The sequence below is a fragment of the Sinohyriopsis cumingii genome, chromosome 1 (assembly GCF_028554795.1).
Source record: "Sinohyriopsis cumingii isolate HCF-2022 chromosome 1, ASM2855479v2, whole genome shotgun sequence".
NCBI classification, from domain to species: domain Eukaryota; kingdom Metazoa; phylum Mollusca; class Bivalvia; order Unionida; family Unionidae; genus Sinohyriopsis; species Sinohyriopsis cumingii.
In genome coordinates, this window is record NC_142961.1 from 148456445 (window position 1) to 148479347 (window position 22903).

General features: G+C 35.7%; 1 protein-coding gene across 1 annotated transcript in view; it reads left to right on the plus strand.

Annotated features, from left to right (window-relative positions):
- Positions 1-22903, plus strand: part of LOC149808121 (uncharacterized) — a 92848-nt gene that overhangs the window by 44741 nt on the left and 25204 nt on the right. The window contains exons 5-8 of the mRNA XM_089973571.1: positions 1674-1798; positions 4566-4746; positions 8307-8413; positions 18849-18965. Coding sequence (XP_089829697.1) covers positions 1674-1798; positions 4566-4746; positions 8307-8413; positions 18849-18965 — 530 coding nt within the window. The remainder of the gene's footprint in view (positions 1-1673; positions 1799-4565; positions 4747-8306; positions 8414-18848; positions 18966-22903) is intronic.

The window sequence follows — 22903 nt, forward strand, 5'->3', positions numbered from 1 at the left end:
TGTGGTTCATCTTTAGATGTCCATCTCATTTGGAAAATACTGGGTGGTCATAGTAATGAAGGCAATTTATTTTTAAAGTTAGTGGTGTTGGGAAAGTGTTAATAAAGATACCAGTAAGTGATTTAGAACCTGAAAATTTGTGTTAAATATGAGTCTGATGTACATGCTGGATGGACACATCATGCCAGCAACCCCTCGTCTCAGCGATATTTTTTAATTAAATGTAGAAACAAACAAGCCACATTAAATACAGATAATTTAAAAGTAGAATGCCTTTTTCGCTTCTTTTCTCATCACATATTAGCCCTGCGGAATCCAGTTACAAAACCATATAGCCCTAGCATAAAGATTATGTTAAATCTAATAAATAAGAATTTAAAAATGAAATTAAGAAGTACATTTATTTATTTGATCAAAATACCTCTGAACAAGTAGTCTATGGTATCAATGGGCTTATGATCCTAAAACAGCATTATAAAATAGTAAATGTGTCATAGTAGTTGGCAGAGTGCTTGGCGTTGTGCTAGTTCAGGAAAGTTAAACTCTGGCAATGCTTATGTTAGTGAAAATCTTACTTTGGGGCAGAAGTATCCAAAAGACAATACCTGATAGCTGTGGAAAATTGTACATAATATTAAAGAATAGTTTTCATACTTGTTCCAGCTGGCTAAGCTAGCTAGTATATCCCTTCAGACAGCAGACTTTCAAATGGGAATCTAACTATAGAACACTATTCACACATAGGTAAGGAATAGATTAGAAACAGATCAATGCTTTTACAACTTGAGGCAACATCTTTCGAAGATTTTGACTTAAATAGGGGTCTTAACAGAGTTGAGCAGGAAGTGTTATGTAAATATTGAACTTTGGCCATTTTCCCCTCATTTTTGTTCTACTCCACCCCTTCCATTTGTGACAAAGAGGTAAATCACCCCATATATAATCCTGGGAATATCTCTGCAGTTGTTACTTCATTAGAGGTTTTGAAAGGATCTTTCAAGTATCATGTGTATATATTAAGTCACTGAGGTAAATATTTTTTCCACGTAGGTATGGCTTGTGTTTGTTCACTTAACTCGCTGATTTATTAGCTCATCCACCTTCTAACATGGCCACTGTTATTACCAAACAGAATACCTTATAGCTCATCAGAATTTAAAGAGATTTGATGGAAAGCATCCTTGCGTGAAAGTCATTCATGTTCAGATAATCTTGATCCATCAGCTGTCAGAGATGGTAACTATAACTTTAGATAGAACAGTGAAATATGGCCAGTTTCTGTAAATAGAGCAATGACTGTAAGTGCTTGGCAGAACTTAACCAAATTTAACAGAAATCATAGCATAAAGGGTTTTCATTGTCACATAAATGATGCCGGTCTGCTGTCGATGATACAAGATGCAACAAAATTTAAACCTTAAAATAATTTTCAGTTCAGAATCGGAAGAAATTTCTTAAGAAAAAAACTACTTTCTTGGCCAACTACTCCTGCGTTTGACATATTGGACTGATCAGTGATCCCAAACCCAGGGTCTGTTCTAGGATGTGCAGTTGTGAGATTCATAATAATTTTAAAAACAATCATAATAATGTGCTACAAATGTCCTACATTTATTAATAAACCCTGCAAGTCCACATGAACCTCTTGTTTAGTATCATCCCCTGATTTTCAGAAATGTATCTATTGCAAAAAGAAAGGAGCAACAATAGGATGTGTTGTTAAGAGCTGTCGAAAAGTTTTCCACTTCGGATGTGGCCGCAAAAACAGTACCCTGCATCAGTTCTTTGATACATACAGGTAAGTCTGAAAGTTGTTATTGTTGTGGGGGGTTAAGTCCATTTTTCAGCACATGATAGGCTATGTATGGCAGCCAGTATTAATGGTGGAGGAAGAACCCGGGAAAACCCTGGGAAGAACCACCGACCCACGAGAAGCTACTGGCAAGCTTTCTCACATACCCACTTTGGCTGAATCCTAGACTTGAACCCATGCAGACAGAGGTGAGATGGCAGTGATCCATAACGGAGATCGCTTTAGACCACTCGGCCACTCAGGGCCCCGATTATTGACTGAAAATTTTATTTGGGGATGATCAAAATAGGCTTTTATGACAGATTATTGACTGAAAGTTTTATTTGGGGATGATCAAAATAAGCTTTTTTGACATTATTAACTGAAAGTTTTATTTGGGGATGATCAAAATAGGCTTTTTTGACAGATTATTAACTGAAAGTTTTATTTGGGGATGATCAAAATGGGCTTTTTTGACAGATTATTTACTGAAAGCTTTATTTGGGGATGATCAAAATAGGCTTTTTTGACAGATTATTGACTGAAAGTTTAATTTGGGAAAATTATGCTGTGCAGTAGTAGCAGGTATTATTTATTAAAATTTATTATTACACCCATCCTTCCAAACAAAAATACATTTTCTGATGCAGTATTCCTGACCTCAAGGCAGGGACATGGTCATTCTATGAAACACGTCATCTTTATTTAATTCATTTGACTAAAGGTTCATGAAAATATCTTCATTGATTCTTCCAGAAAGGTTACTGTTGTATTAACATGACCTTGCAGAGCCATGGTATGCAACACGCCGTCTATGCAAGAGCTGTGGTGGCTTAGTGGGTAGCAGTTCAGTTTTTGACAAAAATGTTGTGGGTTCTAATCCTAACATAAAATGGTAGGGGGTGGGGAGGGTTACCATGCAGTGACCTTCGGTGACACTTTAGTCCCACTGCATGCGCAGTAAATAGCCTACTGTGATGCTGTTCAGTAAAATAACCAATGAAACCATATATATATATTACAGACCTACCAACCCTTATGATTTTGCCATAAGTCTTACAAAAATGACCCTTAAAATACAGACTTGTGGACTAAAAGGAAGAGCTACGGAAATATGATTGTTGCAGTAAAATCTGGATAATTGGCTCATCTGTGTTTGATTTGGATACGGGTTTTACATTAGCTTAGTGGAATTAGTCAGAGAACCAGACTAACTTTATAGTAGTACTTCCGATGCTTTAAACTGCACATATTTTTCCATGCAAAGCATCAGCATGATCAGATTGTTGATTATAGAATTTTTTTAAAATGACATCCAGCTATCGATACATGTTGACGAAAGGAAAAAACAAGCCTCTTAAAAAGTTTTAATAATCAGTACAGAAAATAAAAAGGAATGTTCAGTTTGTTCTGAATAATAGCAGGAAGTGACACAAGTACATTTATTGGACATCATATGTCAATTTGATTATGTCACATGGTGGGAAATACAACTGCCATCATGTGAAATGAAGAAAAAATTCCAAGAATTAAGTCAAGTTAGGAGATAGCATCAAGCCATTGAGCTGCATAGGGTTTGGAACTGAATTTTGGGCCACTGTACTAGAGATAATAGATAGATAGATAGAGAATTTAAAATATACACCAATCAATGAAAGTGCTATAATTGGATTCTACAAGAGAATGCTTGATAACATTAAGGATTTGGTCACAGAATTGCAATTTGCTTTACCTTGAGGCATGGGGCTTTGAAAGGGTCTGTGACATACAATCTCGTTACTAACTGGAGGAGAAAAGAATGTGCCTTGACTTAGAAAATATATAGTAATGCAATAATAGAGGGTACATTTTACATAATTTGTGCCCCACAATGACAGTATCAGGAACATAACTGCATTTCCCATGTCATGCTTCCTATCATTCCTTCCATCCATCAATTCTTAAGTTTTGTATCTGTATTATTTAAAGCCCAAATGCCACTTTTTATCATAAGTTTTATCATTCTTCCAATCAAACTAAACTTTGGATGATGGAAATGATTTGTTAAAAAGTTATCAGACATAAACTGTTCTTTGGAATAAGCAGGATGCTTGTTTTTAATGATGTTCAGATATTCAATTTAAAATTTAGAGGTTTCACCCCTTAATTCAATCAGTGAAGTAGCTCATAAATTTGTTCTTTTTCGGGCTTGCTCCAAAAGTAGTGGTGTGATACATCAAACAAATTCTGTTAGTGACTAATCTAATAACAATATTTGTAAGTGGCACAGAGAGTGATTTGAAAGGAAATGAAGATAAGCAAGCCCACTTCTTTAAGTGGATCTGAGAAGAAAAATGAGACTAGTGGATATTGGTGATCAGCTGGGGCGCTATAATACTTTGAAGGGCCAACTTGGGCTGACGACCTAGCATGATGTAGACTTCATATGTTTACAATGGTGACATCATCAAATCTTGTGTTCGATCTTTCAGCTGAAATCAATTTACCACAGATGTCACTGCTTATCATTGGATTAATTCATGCACATGAGAAAATATCACAAACTTAGAGGGTTTCTAAGTTTGAAGGGAAAATTAAATGGTTCGTGATGTGATGAAATGTCAATGTTAAGTTGTTTTAATGGAACCAAATGATGTTTAGGATCAGTATCTTTCAAGAGTCCGTATTATTCAGATGATTTGGCATACACAACTTATTTGCATGTAATGATAGCATTTTGGCATTAAGGCATGTTTTAAGTTCTGTTTTTTCCTTTTTCTTTCCACCATTTTAGGTCTTACTGTCCAGATCACAGGCCACGTCAGCAGTGTAATGTTAGTGACAGGTTGGCATTTTTTGGTACAGCCCTGAGTACCTGTGCGATTTGTATGAATGCAGTTGAAGCTAGAGCATCAAACGAGACCCTCAGAGCTCCTTGCTGTAAAAATGCCTGGTACCATCGCTTATGTGTTCAGGTACAGATTGAAGCCATGAGTCTGGTAATGACAGGTACAGCTGATAGTAATCTAGCTATGAGATTAAGTGAAACACATTGAAATGATCTCAGATTTGCCAACAGGGATATGTCTTGTTTTAGTGTTCAGAATATTTCTAAAATCCAGGTTATTGTTTAATATGTAAATGGCGACATTTTTCTTAAATAGCAGACCTTTGTACCCCTATGGATTGCCCGTATTTTCAATGGTTGAAGCCTGAAAAATACTACGGATCGTTTAGGCAAAAATACGAAAAACAGCAGAATTGTCAAAAACTTCCATCATAACATAAATAAGTCTCTGTCTTCATTCTGTAAAGCATAGTGTTTGACAGTCAGGAAATGCACATTATCCGTGCTGAAGTGATGATAAGTCAACTTTTGGCTAATTTAAACTTAACGTTGAAAATAGCTGATTCACTAATCCGAGATTTAATTAAATGACAGCTTTAAATAAGAGTGAGATCTATGCATATTAGTGAGGTAATCTTGCATCACATTAGCTGTGCTTGTAACCACTCTGGATGCCATATTTAGAATTGGTTTTGTTTTCTTCATCAGACTTAAAATATATTCTAACATCAAGCTCCTGGACATATATCATAATGGGTAAGAGTCACATATGTTAATCAGGTGATTTTGCATCTGATTGCAGGGTTCCCACGCAACCAGGAAATCTGGAAAAGTCTGGAGAAATCATTTTTCTCCGACCGTAAAAAGTTTTTGAATTTTGCAAATATTGATGAAAGTTGGGGAAAAACCAGGGAATTTTCCACCACCATTTGATGCCCGAAATAATCACGTAATTGAGTAGTAACTTAACTGATCAGGAGTTGAATTTATCGAGTATACTAGAATATTAAGCTACGTTAAAAATTCTGATCACATACATAATCACATACTCACCAGAATATTCAGAGCATGCACTATGGATCATTTGGGTGCTTGCAGTAAACATATATCCTGAGTCAATCCAAAATCCAAACGCTCAGTGGATTAGATTCGTCTAGTAAACTTTTATTTTCACAGTCAGCTTGATATCCGTATTTTTCCTTACATGGAAGTTATGAAAACCAGTCTAGCATCACAAGAGGCCAACATGGTCATGGCAAAGCGTGGCTGCTTACCGGATGGCATAGCAGACTTAAATGATGTTAACTCGTCATAGATGCATGAAATCGATATGAAAAGTTATTTATTTTCTCACAAATTGCGAGAATTAAAGTCGTTATGTCTTTAATTTGCTGAAAGACAAGATATAACTTTGCTAGGCCCGCTGGTAAGTGACTACCATATGTTGCTACCACACAGTTGCAGCAAATTCCAAATTTTTTTAATGCAATTGCAATGAGCCTGCACTCTAAGCTAATGTCCAAATATGAAAAAAAGGGTGGGAATATTTGGAGGAAATCCAGATTAGAAAACAGACTGCTATTCGTTTTAAGCCAAAACATTTGTCCAAAATGTTGACTCTCGGAGCTGAAATGAGAAATTGTCGTCCCCTGTATTATATATTAAAAAACAATATGATCCCTTGTATCAATACAGATTTGGGGACTGGCTTAACGAATTACAAGACAAGTTGATTTTACAGAAAATTCAGTCATTGTTTATACAACAATATATAATTTTGAAGGTCTTTTGTCCAAATTTAAATCAACTCTTTTGAAAACGTTTTTTTTTTAAATGATGGATTTTTTTTGTTTGAAAAATCTTGATAAATTCAGGGTTAAACTCTTTTCGTTACAAGACAAGATTCTAATTCTTTGCAGTTATTGTTTTTTTTATACTGTAATAGGAAATGTTTACTTTTTATAAGATGCATATATATATATATATATATATATATATATATATATATATATATATATATATATATATATATATATATTTATTGCTTTAGAATTCTTTAGAATTAAAGATTTGAAAGGAAACAAAACTACTGTCCTCCTTAAGATAAAATCCTGGCAGAATTTCATTAAATTGTACATTGGGAACAAATCTGGAATTTCTCTTTTTATGCAGATATTTATCCAGTAAATGAAGGTGCCAATGGAATAAATAAAATCAACACAGAATCAGGGAGGGGGCAGATTTCAAACTGCTAAAGTTTATAACCTTGTGTAAAAAAAAAATTCAGTTATAGAATAGGACTGGGTGTTGTCACTAGTTTTCCTTTTTAAATAAGAAACACAGGTACTTAAGGCAGCAGCAGTCTTTTGCATCTGCAAGAAGTACATTGTGATAGATTTTGTTGGTTTTCATCCTCATTCCCATGCCCTAATTTTTTCTGGATGAGATTTTTGTTGCATGAGGAAATTGCTTCTGTTTTGAAGATAAGATCATAATGTCTTCCAAGCTTAAGTGAGACATGAAATTGGTAATAAGATGTTTTCAAAGTATTCATGCTGTGCAAAACAAAGGGCCTGATGGCTGAGGTGAGTTAAATGAAGCCACCATTAAGTGGCCTAAACGAATAAAACTGACAACCTGTTTGAAAGTGTTTTTGTTATCTTGTCATCAATGAGAATTGCATAAAAATATGATAACTATATGTCTATTTGTAATCTGCATACTGGAAATACAACAACTATGTCAACATACATAAATAGGCTCCTACCTTCCAAAGATGGAAAGACCATCAAGTTCACATGTGTATCAATATGTATTGTATCCCAGTCTGTGTATCATGAATCATATTGATAAGCTGCACAGGTGTATTGTTTCACCCCTGGGGAAGATGGCTGCCATCCTTCAAATCTTGTCATTACACCCCCTGAATGGATGGTCATGTAATATGGCGTTTTCACAACAACACTTCATGATGATGAGTTGGTCATAAATGAAAATGATGCCAATCCTATGTCCAATGTGGCCACCAGGGCAGCCATCTTAAGTCTTATAACAACTCTACTGGAACAGAAAGTCATATTGATGTGGAGTTTAATCAGAAGACTTCTTATGACGTCCAGTTGATCTTAAATTAAAATGTTGTCAATCTGACAACAGTAACAACAGCCATCTTGAGACTCTTGTTTTTTGCTGCTTATGAATGGAATATTACATCTTGAAAATAGTGTTGTCTCCAGTCCTGTCCATATGGATGGCATATCAACACGGGGCTATCACCAATCAACTTTTTGTGATACCTAGCTGGTCCTAAGTTAAAATGGTGCCAGTCCTACATCCATTATGGCTGCCATGATAACTGTCTTAAACACAGAGATGGCATAGTGAGCCATTCACAGTTCTCTTGTTAGCTTTGGGATGAAAATCATTTTCAATTCTTGACACGGGTATTATATGTAATGTTTGATGTAAACTTATTGTCATCAGATTTGGCACAGATTTAACAGCCAAACTGGAACACATTACAGGTTGTTTAGTACTATGTTAATACACCAAGTGACATTAGTACTGGCAGAACAGTAGATTTACATATTTTGCTCACACAGTGATCAAGATGAAACTTTAAGGTTGATTTTATTCTTTTCATCAGCTAGTGAATCATTGATGAATATTTTTTTTTGTATTTTGCAGAAACATGCTTCAACTGCTGGGCTTTATTTCTTCAAGTGTCCACTATGTAACAACAAAGAAATTTTCCAGGCAGAAATGTTAACATATGGAATCTATCTTCCAGACCAGTAAGTTTTACCTATGCCAGATAAAATAATTTTCTTGATAATATTTGTTATATTACTACGTTGTCCATCAAGTCTATATGTATAGCTTTGTATGCATCACTGGGTAAATCTGTCACCTGAACTCATTCTACTTGGTGTTACTTGATGTTTCACACAGGTGACATATCCTTAAGCTTGCAACCAGGGGCCCCGAGTGGCCGAGTGGTCTAAAGCACTCACCTTTACAGCTCACTGTCATCTCACCTCTGTCTGCGTGGGTTCAAGTCTCGGTTTCGGCCTATGTAGGTATGTGAGAAAGCTTGCCAGTAGCTTCTTGTGGGTCAGTGGTTTTTTCTGGGGTTTTCCCAGGTTCTTCCTCCACCATTAATACTGGCCACCATGTATAGCCTATCTTGTGCTAAAAAATGGCGTTAAAACCCACAACAAGAACAAAATAAGCTTGCAACCAGAAATCCGTCAACACCGATGAAAGAGGTTCATTATATTTAGCGCATTGTTAAATGAACATTGATGCAAGACAAGAAGGGTTTAACATCCTTGATACAGGGTGGTGGTTGGTGGTGAAGTCTTATCTATAGGTTATAAAATAAATGCCAATATTAGTGGAGCTTAATTCAAAGTTACTGATTAAAAATTATTAATCTTCAGCTGACTGATGACTCTGGCTGTATCATACCCATTTTCTTAGCATGAAAAATATGGGAATTCTTGACTTGTAATGTATGGTATAGTATTTTTTTGCAAGTTAAGATAGATTATGGTGAGACACATGATCAGTTGCCTGACTCAATAGAAGACAGTCATAACTGACCATGATGCTGTACATGTGATGCAGATTCCTCCTTTGTCTTTGCTTGTAATTTCTATGTAGCTATGTTCACATCATTAGCCTGTTGCATTGTTACTAGTATTATATATCATGATAGTTGTGTAGTTTCAGATACCTTGCCCAATAACATTAACATTAAGAACTTACTCTCATATACTTCCAAATCCAGCCCTCCATGAAAGAAAGAAAAAAGCATTTTCATCTATGTATAAAATATATGTAATGGGATGTAAAGAACATTTGTTTTATTCTCCGGTGAATTTATTCATGTTTAGGCTCAGTTTTTTCCCCATGTTATTGTCCATGTGATATTGATCAGTAACACTGCAGTTTTCTTTGGTGTCTGTATTGTGCTACTGTACTTCTTAGGTGATCTCAGTATGTTTCATTTTTTTCCATAACTTTCATTGCAGAGATATTAATCAAGTGCAGGCACTTTGAAGTTATGCAGGACAATCACAAGATGTGCCTTGCCTGCACAAGATTTTCTTCTTCATACCTATATAGCAAGTTCTGTATTGTGGGCAGACGATATTTGATTCAAGACCTTGAAAAGGCAATTGAAGTGCCACAAGAACCAAACTAAAAGTTGTAAAGATTCATTTGAAATTTGGAATCATTGGCAACTTTTATAGGTGACGTTAAGATGCCACTCCCACCTCTGTGAAGATACCTTTAACTGCACATAGTGTGACAATTACATCCATATTTGGACTTGGTAACATTATATTCAGTCATGCAGGATTATCAACTGACTGTCCAGCCAATCAGTGTACAGTTTTGGGTGGGTGTAAATCTAAGACTGACCAGCAATATTCATGTCACTAGTACATGGTGTACAAGCATCACAATAGAGGTCTTCCATCCAGACATCTAACCAAGCCCAACTGACCATGCCATGCCAAGATAGATTCCCCTGCTGGACATAACTTGGCCAGCCCAGCAAGCATATATGACATGTAGAGCCATTTCTACACATGCTGATTCAGCATGGTCACTGCTGTTTGGAATGATCTAACTCTGTGATACAGAGCATACCAGAGTAGGACACACACAAAAAAACCTTTACAGTTGGGGTGATGGTAAAAGACTTAACTAAACATTCCAATCCAGCCATGGATAGGAGAGAGTTCAGTTTTATCACAGCAGTCAAAGATATATACATAATTTTGTCTCAGTTTCCATCTAAATGTCCTCCACCACTGGCAGTCAATACTATGTACAAGGTCAAGGCCACAGTGGACAGAGATGACAACCACAATTGTCAAAGATTCCAGAAATTACTGGGCATCTATTGGATAAAATTTGTGACCCCAATAGTTCAAGGGTGTAATACAAAATGTATATCTGAGCAAATTGGGCAGTAATACAAAACACATCTCAGAGTAAGTTGGGCAGTAATATAAAATATGTATCTTAGTAAATCAGACACTGATAACAAGATGTGTATCTGAGGAAATCAGGCAGTGATACAGATGTTTATCTGGGGAAATCAGGCAGTGATACAAAATGTATATCTGAGGAAATCAGGCAGTACTACCAGATGTGTATCTGGGGAAATCAAGCAGTGATACAAGATATAAATCTGAGGAAATCAGGCAGTACTACCAGATGTGTATCTGGGGAAATCAAGCAGTGATACAAGATGTATATCTGAGGAAATCGGGCAGTGATACAAGATGTGTATCTGATGAAATCAGGCAGTACTACCAGATGTGTATCTGGGGAAATCAGGCAGGGATACAAGATGTATTTCTGAGGAAATCAGGCAGTGATACAAGATGTGTATCTGAGGAAATCAGGCAGTACTACCAGATGTGGTATCTGGGGAAATCAGGCAGTACTACCAGATGTGTATCTGAGGAAATATGGCAGTGATACCAGATGTGTATCTGAGGAAATCAGGCAGTACTACCAGATGTGTATCTGAGGAAATCTGGCAGTACTACCAGATGTGTATCTGGGGAAATCAGGCAGTGATACAAGTTGTATATCTGAGGAAATCATGCAGTACTACCAGATGTGTATCTGAGGAAATCAGGCAGTACTACCAGATGTGTATCTGGGGAAATCAGGCAGGGATACAAGATGTGTATCTGAGGAAATCAGGCAGTGATACAAGATGTGTATCTGAGGTAATCAGGCAGTACTGCCAAATGTATATCTGGGGAAATTAGTGATACCAGATGTATATCTGATAAAATCAGGCGGTGCTACCAGATGTGTTTCTGAGGAAATCGGGTAGTGATACCAGATGTTTATCTGGGGAAATCGGGCAGTGATACAAGATGTTTATCTGAGGAAATCAGGCAGTACTAACAGATGTGTATCTGAGGAAATCAGGCAGTGATACCAGATGTGTATCTGAGGAAATCTGGCAGTGATACCAGATGTGTCTCTGAGGAAATTGGGTAGTGATACCAGATGTACATCTGAGGAAATTTGGTAGTGATACCAGATATTTATCTGAGGAAATCAGGCAGTACTACCAGGTGTGTATCTGAGGAAATCAGGCAGTGATACCAGATGTGTATCTGAGGAGATCTGGCAGTGATACTAGATGTGTATCTGAGGAAATCAGGCAGTACTACCAGGTGTGTATCTGAAGTAATCTGGCAGTACTACCAGATGTGTATCTGAGGAAATCAGGTAGTGATACTAGATGTGTATCTGAGGAAATCAGTTAGCAATACCAGATGTACATCTGAGGAAATCAGGTAGTGATACAAGATGTGTATCTGAGGAAATCAGTTAGCAATACCAGATGTACATCTGAGGAAATCGGTTAGTGATACCAGATGTGTATCTGAGGAAATCAGTTAGCAGTACCAGATGTACATCTGAGGAAATCAGTTAGCAATACCAGATGTACATCTGAGGAAATCAGGAAGTGATACCAGATGTGTATCTGAGGAAATCAGTTAGCAGTACCAGATGTACATCTGAGGAAATCAGTTAGCAATACCAGATGTACATCTGAGGAAATCAGGAAGTGATACCAGATGTGTATCTGAGGAAATCAGGTAGTGATACTAGATGTACATCTGAGGAAATCAGGCAGTACTACTAGATGTGTCTCTGAGCATACCTGCCATCAATTCCAGTTTTGCCAGAATCATTCCGATTTTGGAACCATAATTCCACATTCCAAACATATGCTGTTAAAAATTCTGATTTTTATGTCCTGAAATTTAAAAAAATGATTTCAAGATGTAAAGGCTGTTCACTAAACTTGTTTTGTTTTTACATTTTATTTTTGTTTGTTTGGTTTGGGGGGGGGGGGGTTGTTTGTTTTTCCTCATCTCGAAAACATGGGCAGAGTCCTGTGAGAGCATACCTTCGCCATATTTGTTTACTGTTTTATTTAGAGCATTGCCAGCCATTTGTTACATTGGGACCTTCCAGTAAGCATATATATCATGGTGGCATTACATTAAAAGTGAAAGAATGTTGGCTGATGATTAAAAAACATCTGCATAATCAGATATGGCCAAATGTAAGCCAAGATGAAAATCAAACAGAATTACCATGAGGAATATATATCAACTTACGCTGATGTACCGTATTTACCATATATGTTGGGACACCATACATTTATTTTAAAAGTAATTTTTTTGTGCACTATGTTTTGGGACACATCATTGTTTTTTCAGTCGTAACTTGTGGGACACCTTTTAAATCATTCGAAAATTACATGTCGGAAAATGCACTCAAACATAAATTTTATTAAAGAAAACGCTGTGAGTATTGTTTGTTTACGCTTTTCTTCCTAGATGCAAATTTGCTAAGAACAAGAGCTTTATTAAGAATGAATCGTGTGTGTATACGAGAATGGGTTTAACTTTTTCTGTTCTAATTTATGCTTCAACAAAGTTTATTTATATTAAATGTCAAGGTTTATTTGCCGTTCGTGCTCGTTACACAACTTATTTTGGCAAAATAACTATTGATGAGCACAGTATAACTATTCACTGTAATTACGTACAAATATATTCTCAGAGAGAAAGAAAGAGAGATACCGGTAGATAGTGACGGTACAGAGTGATTGATAAACATACAAATTCCGAAACCGAACATCTTTTATTTACACAGCAGTGATATCTGACATAATCCAAGTACTGCTGAACAAACTTGAATGCCGCTAATGTATTTAATTTAAATCCTTCAATCTATCCACATTCTTAATTGCCCACTCAACCTCCTCATGCTCAAATCCATCAAATTCGTGCTGTTCATTGTGTCACAGCCATCACTTTCAGTATCTCTTATGATATTGTCCTCACATCCATTCATGTTTTTGTTAATACCACTTTAAATGATTTTCGGATCAGATCTGGCTTGTCCCGAAGCAATTCGACTGATTTCACAATCCAGTCCACAACTGTTTGATTATCTGCACTCTTAATACGAGATGTTTTGTCATTTTCCTTGGGAAGGCCCTCTGCTGCTTTACGAATAGAATTTGTCCAGCTTTTCCTCATGTTGGACTTGACTGGTTTATTTACACTGACGTCTAGTGGCTGTAGCATGGAGTTTCAGGCACCGTGTTACCCCATCTCAAAGCCTGTTTTACAGCATCTGTAATATGAGCCAGGAATGAATCCATCACTAAAAGAGATCATTCCTTTTCTGTATACTTGAGATATTTCTCTTTAATCCACTGCAGCATCACCTCCTTATCAATCCAACCCTTATCCTGCATACATGCGATCCATCCTTTTGGTGCCTAAACATCTTTTAGCTCCCTCACACCACTAAAAATTATTATTGGCGGCAACACATCTCCAGCTGCGGAAACTGCAAGTACTAAGGTTAGATGCTTTTTATCCGCACCATTCATACAAATTCTCTCACTTTTAACACCTTTCTTTTTGACAGTTCGTCTGGGAATGAGACCAAAGTACATAGGAGTTTCATCCATGTTAATTATCATCTTGTCTTCAAAATCGTCTTCTTCTCTTCTTGTCTTTACGAATTCGTGGAATAATTTTATTTTCTCCTCCAAATCTTCTGGAAGATGCTGGCCCATTGTTGTCCTTGAACGAAGCACGAGGTTGTGTCGCTTTAAAAAACCTGTTGCCCAGTTCCTGCTGGCTTGAAACTCAATTTCTGGACGTTCACTTGACGTAGACACAGAAGAAAAACATGTAAATTTCTAGTATGAGAAATGGCAGCTATGGTTGGTCATGCGGCCTCACTGACTTGACAGTGAACGAGATCTCTCAAAATAATTACACAGCTATAACAATCGGATTTTACTGTTAAATTTTTCCACACATAATAGATGTGTACCAAAAATATAAAATGGTTAAAATTGCTGTTAAACATAACATACACTACATTGCTTAACAGTTAACAGGCAGGCCTATGTGTATGGAGTTGAATAGGTAACAGGTGTTCTATTTAGCAACAACCATGTCTCTCCAGGAGTAGTTTTAATTGATGTTCTTCACTGTTAAGTTTTGTTCAGTCTGTTATTTATATATTGTTATTTATTATCTAAAAATAAACCATTTTAGATTTGAATTTGTATGTTTATTTGAAAACCATTCACTTTTTGTAAACATGTTCAGCATGTTTCTCCCTTGATGCAGTCCTCCCTGCAATAATTGAAATCTCCCTGAAAAAGTTTCAAAGTCTCCCTCGAGAACTCTCGTTGAGGTTGGCATGAGTGATTCCCTGGGTCCCATGTATATTTTATGGGAACCGCCTTTATGATAAGGAGCATAGTCAAGAGTTGTTAAATAAATATAAAAGTGCAACTAGAGACAATAGTAGAATAATTCCAGCTATGTGAATAATTTAATGCTCAAACTTCTTGGACTTTTTATTAATGCTTTTAAAATTTGTATTACTGTAAGGTAAATTTTCAACATTGGTATTATTTTATTTACTTGTGATTAGTAGGTAAATAGTTGTATATTTTCATTATTTGTGCTACAGATGACCTAGTGGTTAGAGCATCTGCCCCAGATACAGGAAGTTGCAGTTGTGAACCCCAGTTGAGTCACACCAAAGACTTGTAAAATGGTACTAACAGCTGCCTCACTAGGCGCTCAACATATGAGGTTAGTGTTAGGACTGGTCGGCTTGGTGTCAGAATAATGTGACTGGGTTTGACATTATTCTACATGATGCCCCAGTGCTAGACATCACTATAGACTGCCACACTGCAGACATAGCAATATGACTGAACATTTTTTAGGCTTTGTTAAAATCCAAAACACACACACACACGTTTGTGCTACACTGTTCTTTGATATGCTACTGATTTTGTGGGAAAAAATGTCAATAAGTCACCTGTGAATAAAACTGACCTATTCTGTGAGTTGGTTGTATAATTATTTTTTATCTCAAAAAGTTAGCAGGTATGTCTGAGTAAATCAGGCAGTAATGCCAGATATGTAGGGGAGGCTTAAAGGGTTAACAAAATTTGGTGAACTTTGAAAGAAATGATTCTGGTATTGAGACTATTCAGTATTGGGCAACTTATGATGATGTGCCATCAAGTTTGGAAACAGACAAAAAAACTACCAAAAAATTCCTTAACAGTTGTTTTTATAACATGAAATCAACCACACTGAAAGACATTTCTGAAGAAAGCATTCCACTGACCCAGATTTCTTTGGCAAGTGCTCTTGCATTTAATTATTAGGCAGCTGTCAATTAAGGTGAACTCCCACTTGGACCTTTTATTGAATCAGCAGGAAAGTAGTGGAGAATAATTTTAAACATCTTTCCTGATTGAGAAATTTTCTTGATCTTGCTATTTTCTATATAGACGTACCAAAGAAGAACAAGGAGAAAGATGCAAAGCTTCATCCTAATTTATCTCGAGAAATATGTTACATGTTGAAACAAGTCAGTAATAATCTTATAGTAAATATTAGCACATAGAATATAGCAATAATTTAGTATAGAAATGTTAAGCTCAACCAGTATGTCATAAAAAGAGGAAACTAAATCAACAGAATTCAAATAGTTTAAAGTATAAGAAATTGTAGATTTGTTGCCTTTCATCATGCTGAAGTCACTGCATGTTTAAAATGTATACCATTTGAAATACCATGTAAGCTGTACCAAATACCATGCAAGCCATGCCAAGTACAGACCTGCCAAACTTTAAGATTTTTCCGCAAGTCTTCCAAAGTGACCCTTAAAATATAGATTTACGATGTAAAAGCAAAAACTACAGAAATATGATTGTTGTGGTAAAATCTGGATAATGGGCTTTTCCATGTTTGATTTGGATCTGAGTTGCATTTTTGATTTAGTTTAGTCAGTCAAGGAACCAGAATAACTTTACAGCAATGTTTCTCAAACCTTTTTGTTTTGCGGCGCACCAAAAAGATCTAAAAAATTTCACGGCACACCTGAAAATATTTAACAATTTTAGTCGTGAAGAACTTATTTATTTTTACATATATATTTAATTTGAAATTTAATGTGAAGGATGTGCCTGCTTTAGAGAGCAAATCAGATTGAAGCGAGGCTCCAAAGTCAACAAACAAGTGTGCATTTCATTGTCGATTTTAAGAGGTCTCTCTCTGTCTTTCGATTTGATTTCAGTCAATGCTGAAAATCCAAACTCACAAAACCATGAAGACACAAATGGCAGAATTACTTTGATTGCTTTTGAAATGATTGCAGGATATGTCTTCTTGATTGAGATCCAAAACTCATCCAGGCTGTTTTTGGGAAATGTTGACTGAACAAATTTATCGTTTTTTAAATCAATGAGCTGTTCTTCTTCTTCGGTTGTAAGATTTGTAGTTTCATTGTTTCCGAATGGATTGATCACCCATCCATATTCATCGTTTGCATGTGATGGGAAGTAATGCTGCAGTGCCGATTGTAGGTCTCTCAGTGTGTCCAGAATTTCGAATTTCGGCGATGAGATCTCGCACAAGTCTCGCGTTACGAAAGGAACCAATGAATGACAGACTGACAGATATTGCGTTTTTATATATGTTACTTTTTTAACTTTTGCGACATTGATTTACCATTTAATTTTTCGATATGTTCAAGGTTTCAAACGCTAGCAATTTTAAATATTTTTCAAAACTCCCATGGCATACCTGTAAATCTCTCGCAGCACACTAGTGTGCCGCGGCACAGAGTTTGAGAATCACTGCTTTACAGCATTACTACAGAAGCTTTAAAAAGTGTCTGCATGATCAAACTGTTGATTATATAATTTTTTTTTAAATGGCACCTAGCAAGCAATACATGTTTAAGATGAAATGGAAATTAAGCCTCTTAAAAAGTGTGAATAATCAGTACAGAAGAATTAAATGGAATATTCAGATTCTTGTGAATATTGTCAGGAAGGGACATAACTGGACATCATGTGTCAATTTGGGTGTCTTCTGGAGGGAGATATAATTGTTGTTGTCGTGTGAAATGGAAAAGAATTACACCAAGTTGAGAGATAGAAAAAAGCTGTTGAGTTGCATAGGGTTTGGAACTGAAGTTGGTGCAACTGTTCTAAGAGATAAATAAGGTCTAATGTATTCTTTACAAACTTTTCAGCTGAGCATATTTACTGTTGCTGCATAACTTGAATACCTTTTTTAAATACATTTTTTCCAGCTTTACAATTGCAGTATACGATATTTTATTGTACCTTAATGAAAACTCCTCAAACTTACTGAAAAGATGAACTATCTATTGAGACGGTCTTGTCAGGGTTGGTAGGTCTGCTAGTACCCTGTAAGCCATGCCAAATACCATGAAAGCCATGCCAGGTACCATACAAGCCATGCCAGATGACAAGTGCCATATAAGCAATGCCAAGTGCTATGCAAGCCATGCAAATACCATACAAGCCATGCCAAATACCATGAAAGCCATGCCAGGTACCATACAAGCCATGCCAGATGACAAGTGCCATATAAGCAATGCCAAGTGCTATGCAAGCCATGCCAAATACTGTATGAGATGTGCCAAATGCCAAGTACCATACAAGCCATACCAAGCAAATCACTCATAGTCTGTACTAGTATTTCAGGGAGGTTACAAAATTGAGGAAGCAACACAATTGTAGACCCTTTCTAAATTTAGATAAGCATTTTTTCAACTGATGTAATGGGTCATGCTGTGCATTTAAAGCATTACTTTTCATACCATCAACATACGAGTTTAAAATTTTGAATGATCTACTTTGTCAAATTTTGCTGTGCCTTAAAATATTCAAACCAAAATCAAACTTTCAATTAGCACCATATAGCTGCTATTGTGCTGATGTGCTATTAAATGCTTATACATTCTAACGAACACTTTAAACTACATTCTCTGAAACTTTTGAACAGAATTTAACCAGATTTTCCCGAAAGTATCTTGGCTTGAAGGACTTTTAATGTTGGACAAGTTATGTATGGCAGTATATATATAAAAATAGAGAAGCTTTTCAACAATCGGTTTTGGAATGTGTTCATAGAACTGGTAGAAAGTTTTCCAGAAAGCATGGTATTCACCCAAGTTTTTCTGCTTATTGTCTTTACATTTGGCCATTAGGCAGATGTCAGCCAGAGGAGTGATCTCATGCCATATTGCCTCTAGATTTTGTTTTGGCTTTAAAAACTGGTTTTTATTTTTTTCCTGCAGAGATGCTGCCTGGGAGCAAGAGCCTAATGCCTTTGGGGATCTGCTGGAGCGCTATAAACACTGTGATGCCAAGAAATGCAAGTGCTTGGAAGGGCGAGATTGGAATAATGATGGAAGGTAGGCTTACTAATCAATAGAAATAACCAGCAAATTTATATTTGGCTGACCTGAAAAGCAAGGTATCACAAGGGAAAGTGTCCATTTTTAACTTTTTTATGTGAAAAATAAAGCCCCCTGAATATATTATTAATATCTTGTATGTGTACAGTTTGAAGGAGAAAACATTAAGATTTACAGGCAGATAATGATGTGCACACAAGTTAAAAATTGTTGTCTCTGGACACACAGTTCAAATCCCATTTTCCATAAATATAATGCTTGGTCAGATTACTGTACTTGCATTATAACACGGGAAAAGTACACTTGCATCATATGAAGAAAAGGAAAGTTTTAAAGCCATGAAAATGACATGCCATGTGGCTCATTTTGGAAAAGAATTCCTTTGTTGATGTTGAGTGTAAAAATGTGGCCCAGTCAGTATTCCCTATTTACATCCAGTAGTAAAATGAAAATATTTGTAGGTTTAAGCCAGCTTCAATTCACTGCCACACAGGCTTCTGAAAATTCTAATTATTTTCAATCAATCAGCAACCTTCTATCCTTTAAATACAGTGTTTAATATCACACCATGCATTTGATGGCTCTACAGCTTATAAAATGATTAGTTGCCTGTGACAAAATCTAATTTTGCTTTCGTAATAAATATTTGTAGACAACAGCATTTTTCCTTGAAAACTGCCAAAGCATTGTTGTCTCACAGTTACCATCTTTCCATATTAAGAAATATGTTTCAATTTGAAAGCCCACAGTATTGATAAATTGGTAATATTTTCCATGCAAAGATAAGTTTCCCCACTTGATGGAGTAAGAAGTATTCTAGTTCATATTTGGATGATACCTAGTGTATATCCTTAGATAAATGAATTTTAGCTCATATTGGAACAAGACAATGACAAAGGGGGTGGGGTAATCAGAGATTGTGAGATAGACTCCTAATTGATATAAAGTATTCAGATCTTGTGTTTTACTCAGAATAACTCATTATGGTCTTGCATAAACTCAGTAGTATTTTGGAGTCTTGCATAAACTCAGTAGTATGTTGGAGTCTTGCATAAACTCAGTAGTATTTTGGAGTCTTGCATAAACTCAGTAGTATTTTGGAGTCTTGCATAAACTCAATAGTATTTTGGAGTCTTGCAAAGGTTTGTATAAGAGGTATTTGTGTGTACAATGATTGCCATAAAAAATGGAAGTGATCTTGATATTCACATTTCCTCCTTCACGTATATATATATTGTAGGGGTCACGCTACCAAGCTAAGTGGGTTACTTATAGTCGCCTAAAAAATTAAAACTTTGCTTTTTTCTGTTAAGAAAGTGAAAGTTTCTTCGCCTTCTGTTTTATTTCTTCATTTTATGATAAAAACGTACAAATTTTTTTTTTAAAACTTGAACAATAGTTTGTAAATAGAAATTTGTGTTTTAAGAACAGAATCAGTGGCCTGAAGATTTTGACTGCTGCATGTACATTATTTTCTTTAAATTAGTTTGAAACCATAAGTGAACCTGTCCGGGGGAAATAATGGCAGACATTGCTTTGTCTGGGAAATACTAGTCTGTTAGATTGTCTGTTTTCGTCAAAAATTGGATGAATATATTCAAGAAAATATTCATCTCATAGAAAGCAAAGTCTAAATATTATATTATTCAAGATTTAATGTAAAACTGCATTTATGTAGGCCCCAGACATTTGGGACAATATTATGTTGTGGAATTTGAGAAGAGTTAAAAACCAGCGAAGCAAATACTATTTAACCATTGCCTTCTGTTACTGCACGTATGTAGACAAATAATAAAACCATAAACTTGCAATCCAATCAATGGACTGTTGTAATGAAGCTAGAATGTGAGTGGTTACATTAAGAAAGTCCTTTCTAAAACTAGATACACTCACATGTTGGTGGTTAGAAAGAAGATTTTAGTTCAGTCTTATACCGACTTTAATGCTTCATTGTTATTTATGAATAGTTACAGTAATATTTTATTGGCAACAAAGAAATTGAGACTAACAAAATGGTATGAAGGCACATGTGCATTTTGTTTGCATGTACATGTTACATGCAAGTAGTAAAGATAATTTATAAATGATTCAGTGAAAAGGGGATTGTTTTATAACATTACTACTGAGAAAAGATTACCAGATTATGTTAAATTTATTGTTTATTTTTCATAAGGGTTTGATATGATTAATCAGATATTTTTTTTAATTTGTAATTTAATTTTCAAACATTTTTAAATATACGTTATCATTAAAAAAAATTTAGTTTTACTATCTGCTGAAAGTGTTGACATACTTGTATATGTACAAGATGGTGTGTCATAAAAATCACTTTTGTGTGGAAACATCTCTGTTCATTAACTTTATGACAAGAACATTTGTTGTCTATAATCATGTTGTATGAGATGAAAAATGTAAAGTCAAGGTCACCATACACTGATCTACATTGTTGTTGTTGTTGTTGTGGGGTTTAACGCCATTTTTCAGCACGATAGCCTATACATGGCGGCCAGTATTAATGGCGGAGGAAGAACCCGGAAAACCCTGGAAAGAACCACCGACCCACGAGAAGCTACTGGCAAGCTTTCTCACATGCCCACATTGGCTGAATCTTAGACTCGAACCGCCGCAGACAGAGGTGAGATGGCAGTGATCCGTAACGAAGAGCCCTTTAGATCTACATTGTATGCATTATTTCTACTAAATTATGCATGGCTCTGTATGCCTTATTATTTATAATTGGTAAGGGTCTGCATAATACTTCAAAACAGTATTCAATTTAACATCTTTATTTCAAAATATATTACCAGAATGATTTCTTACATCTTTGTTAAAATGTTGTATTCCAATCTTTAACAAGATAAAGACAATAAATTTTCCAAACTTAACTTAAGAAATTCAAGTTTGTCAAGAATATGAATGACCACTTGCAATTTGAAACCTAGTAAAGTTAACCAACAAATTTCGAACTCAATATGTTGTTGATGACAACTCCATCAGAAACACATTTTAACACAAGCAGTGTTGACCCACTCCCTGTTATCGACATCCACATTTGCCATCTTACAGTTCACAGATACAAGTACATGTACCTAGATTGTAACAACAGGCTCATGGCAGCAAATTTGATTTTAAAAACTGAATGCTCATGATATTTGACATGTTGGGAATTCAGTTAAATGTATGACATGTACAACAATGACTAATGCTCAATCTGAAATTCCATAAACATCAATAAATGGCAGAGTTTCAACTCTGAACATGTACTCTGGAAATTTAAACTGCTAAAACAAAGTTAACGGAAATAATAATAGAAACAGTAAACCTTTTTTCTTTCAACATTTTACATCTTGACAATTTTAAGGGATTCATCATTTCTAAATTCAAAATCTTTTTAAAACTCAAATTTGCAGGAAAACCCTTTCATACATTATGATGCCTTGGGTTCACAGAGGTAGATACCTGTAAAATAAGAAAAGAACTGATAAGCTCTATTAAAAATTGGAACTATATGAGATAACCACTAAGACACATACTTAAATCCTGAACATAGTCGGTGCTTTATTTATGCACAACTAAAAATACTGAATTGAACAAGGAAAGTTTTAATACATGCATTGTTAGAAAATATAGGATACACAAGTGTGTGCATCATTCTCTCTCTCTCTCTCTCTCTCTCATTATTACCAATATTCTACAACATCAAAATCATAACTAAAATAACGTCCATTCTTAATTAAAATATTAACAGATATTTGGCTTTCTTTGTGGGGGCTACCCATGGGCTAGATTCTGAATGTACAAGATTATGATTTCCAATCATTGCTAGGATGATCCCAGCATTACAGTGTATACTGGGCTGATTCCAGCTCAAGTATAATTGCTTCTAGGCTGATTCCAGCTAAAGTAAACTCTGTGCTAGGCTGATTCCAGCATTC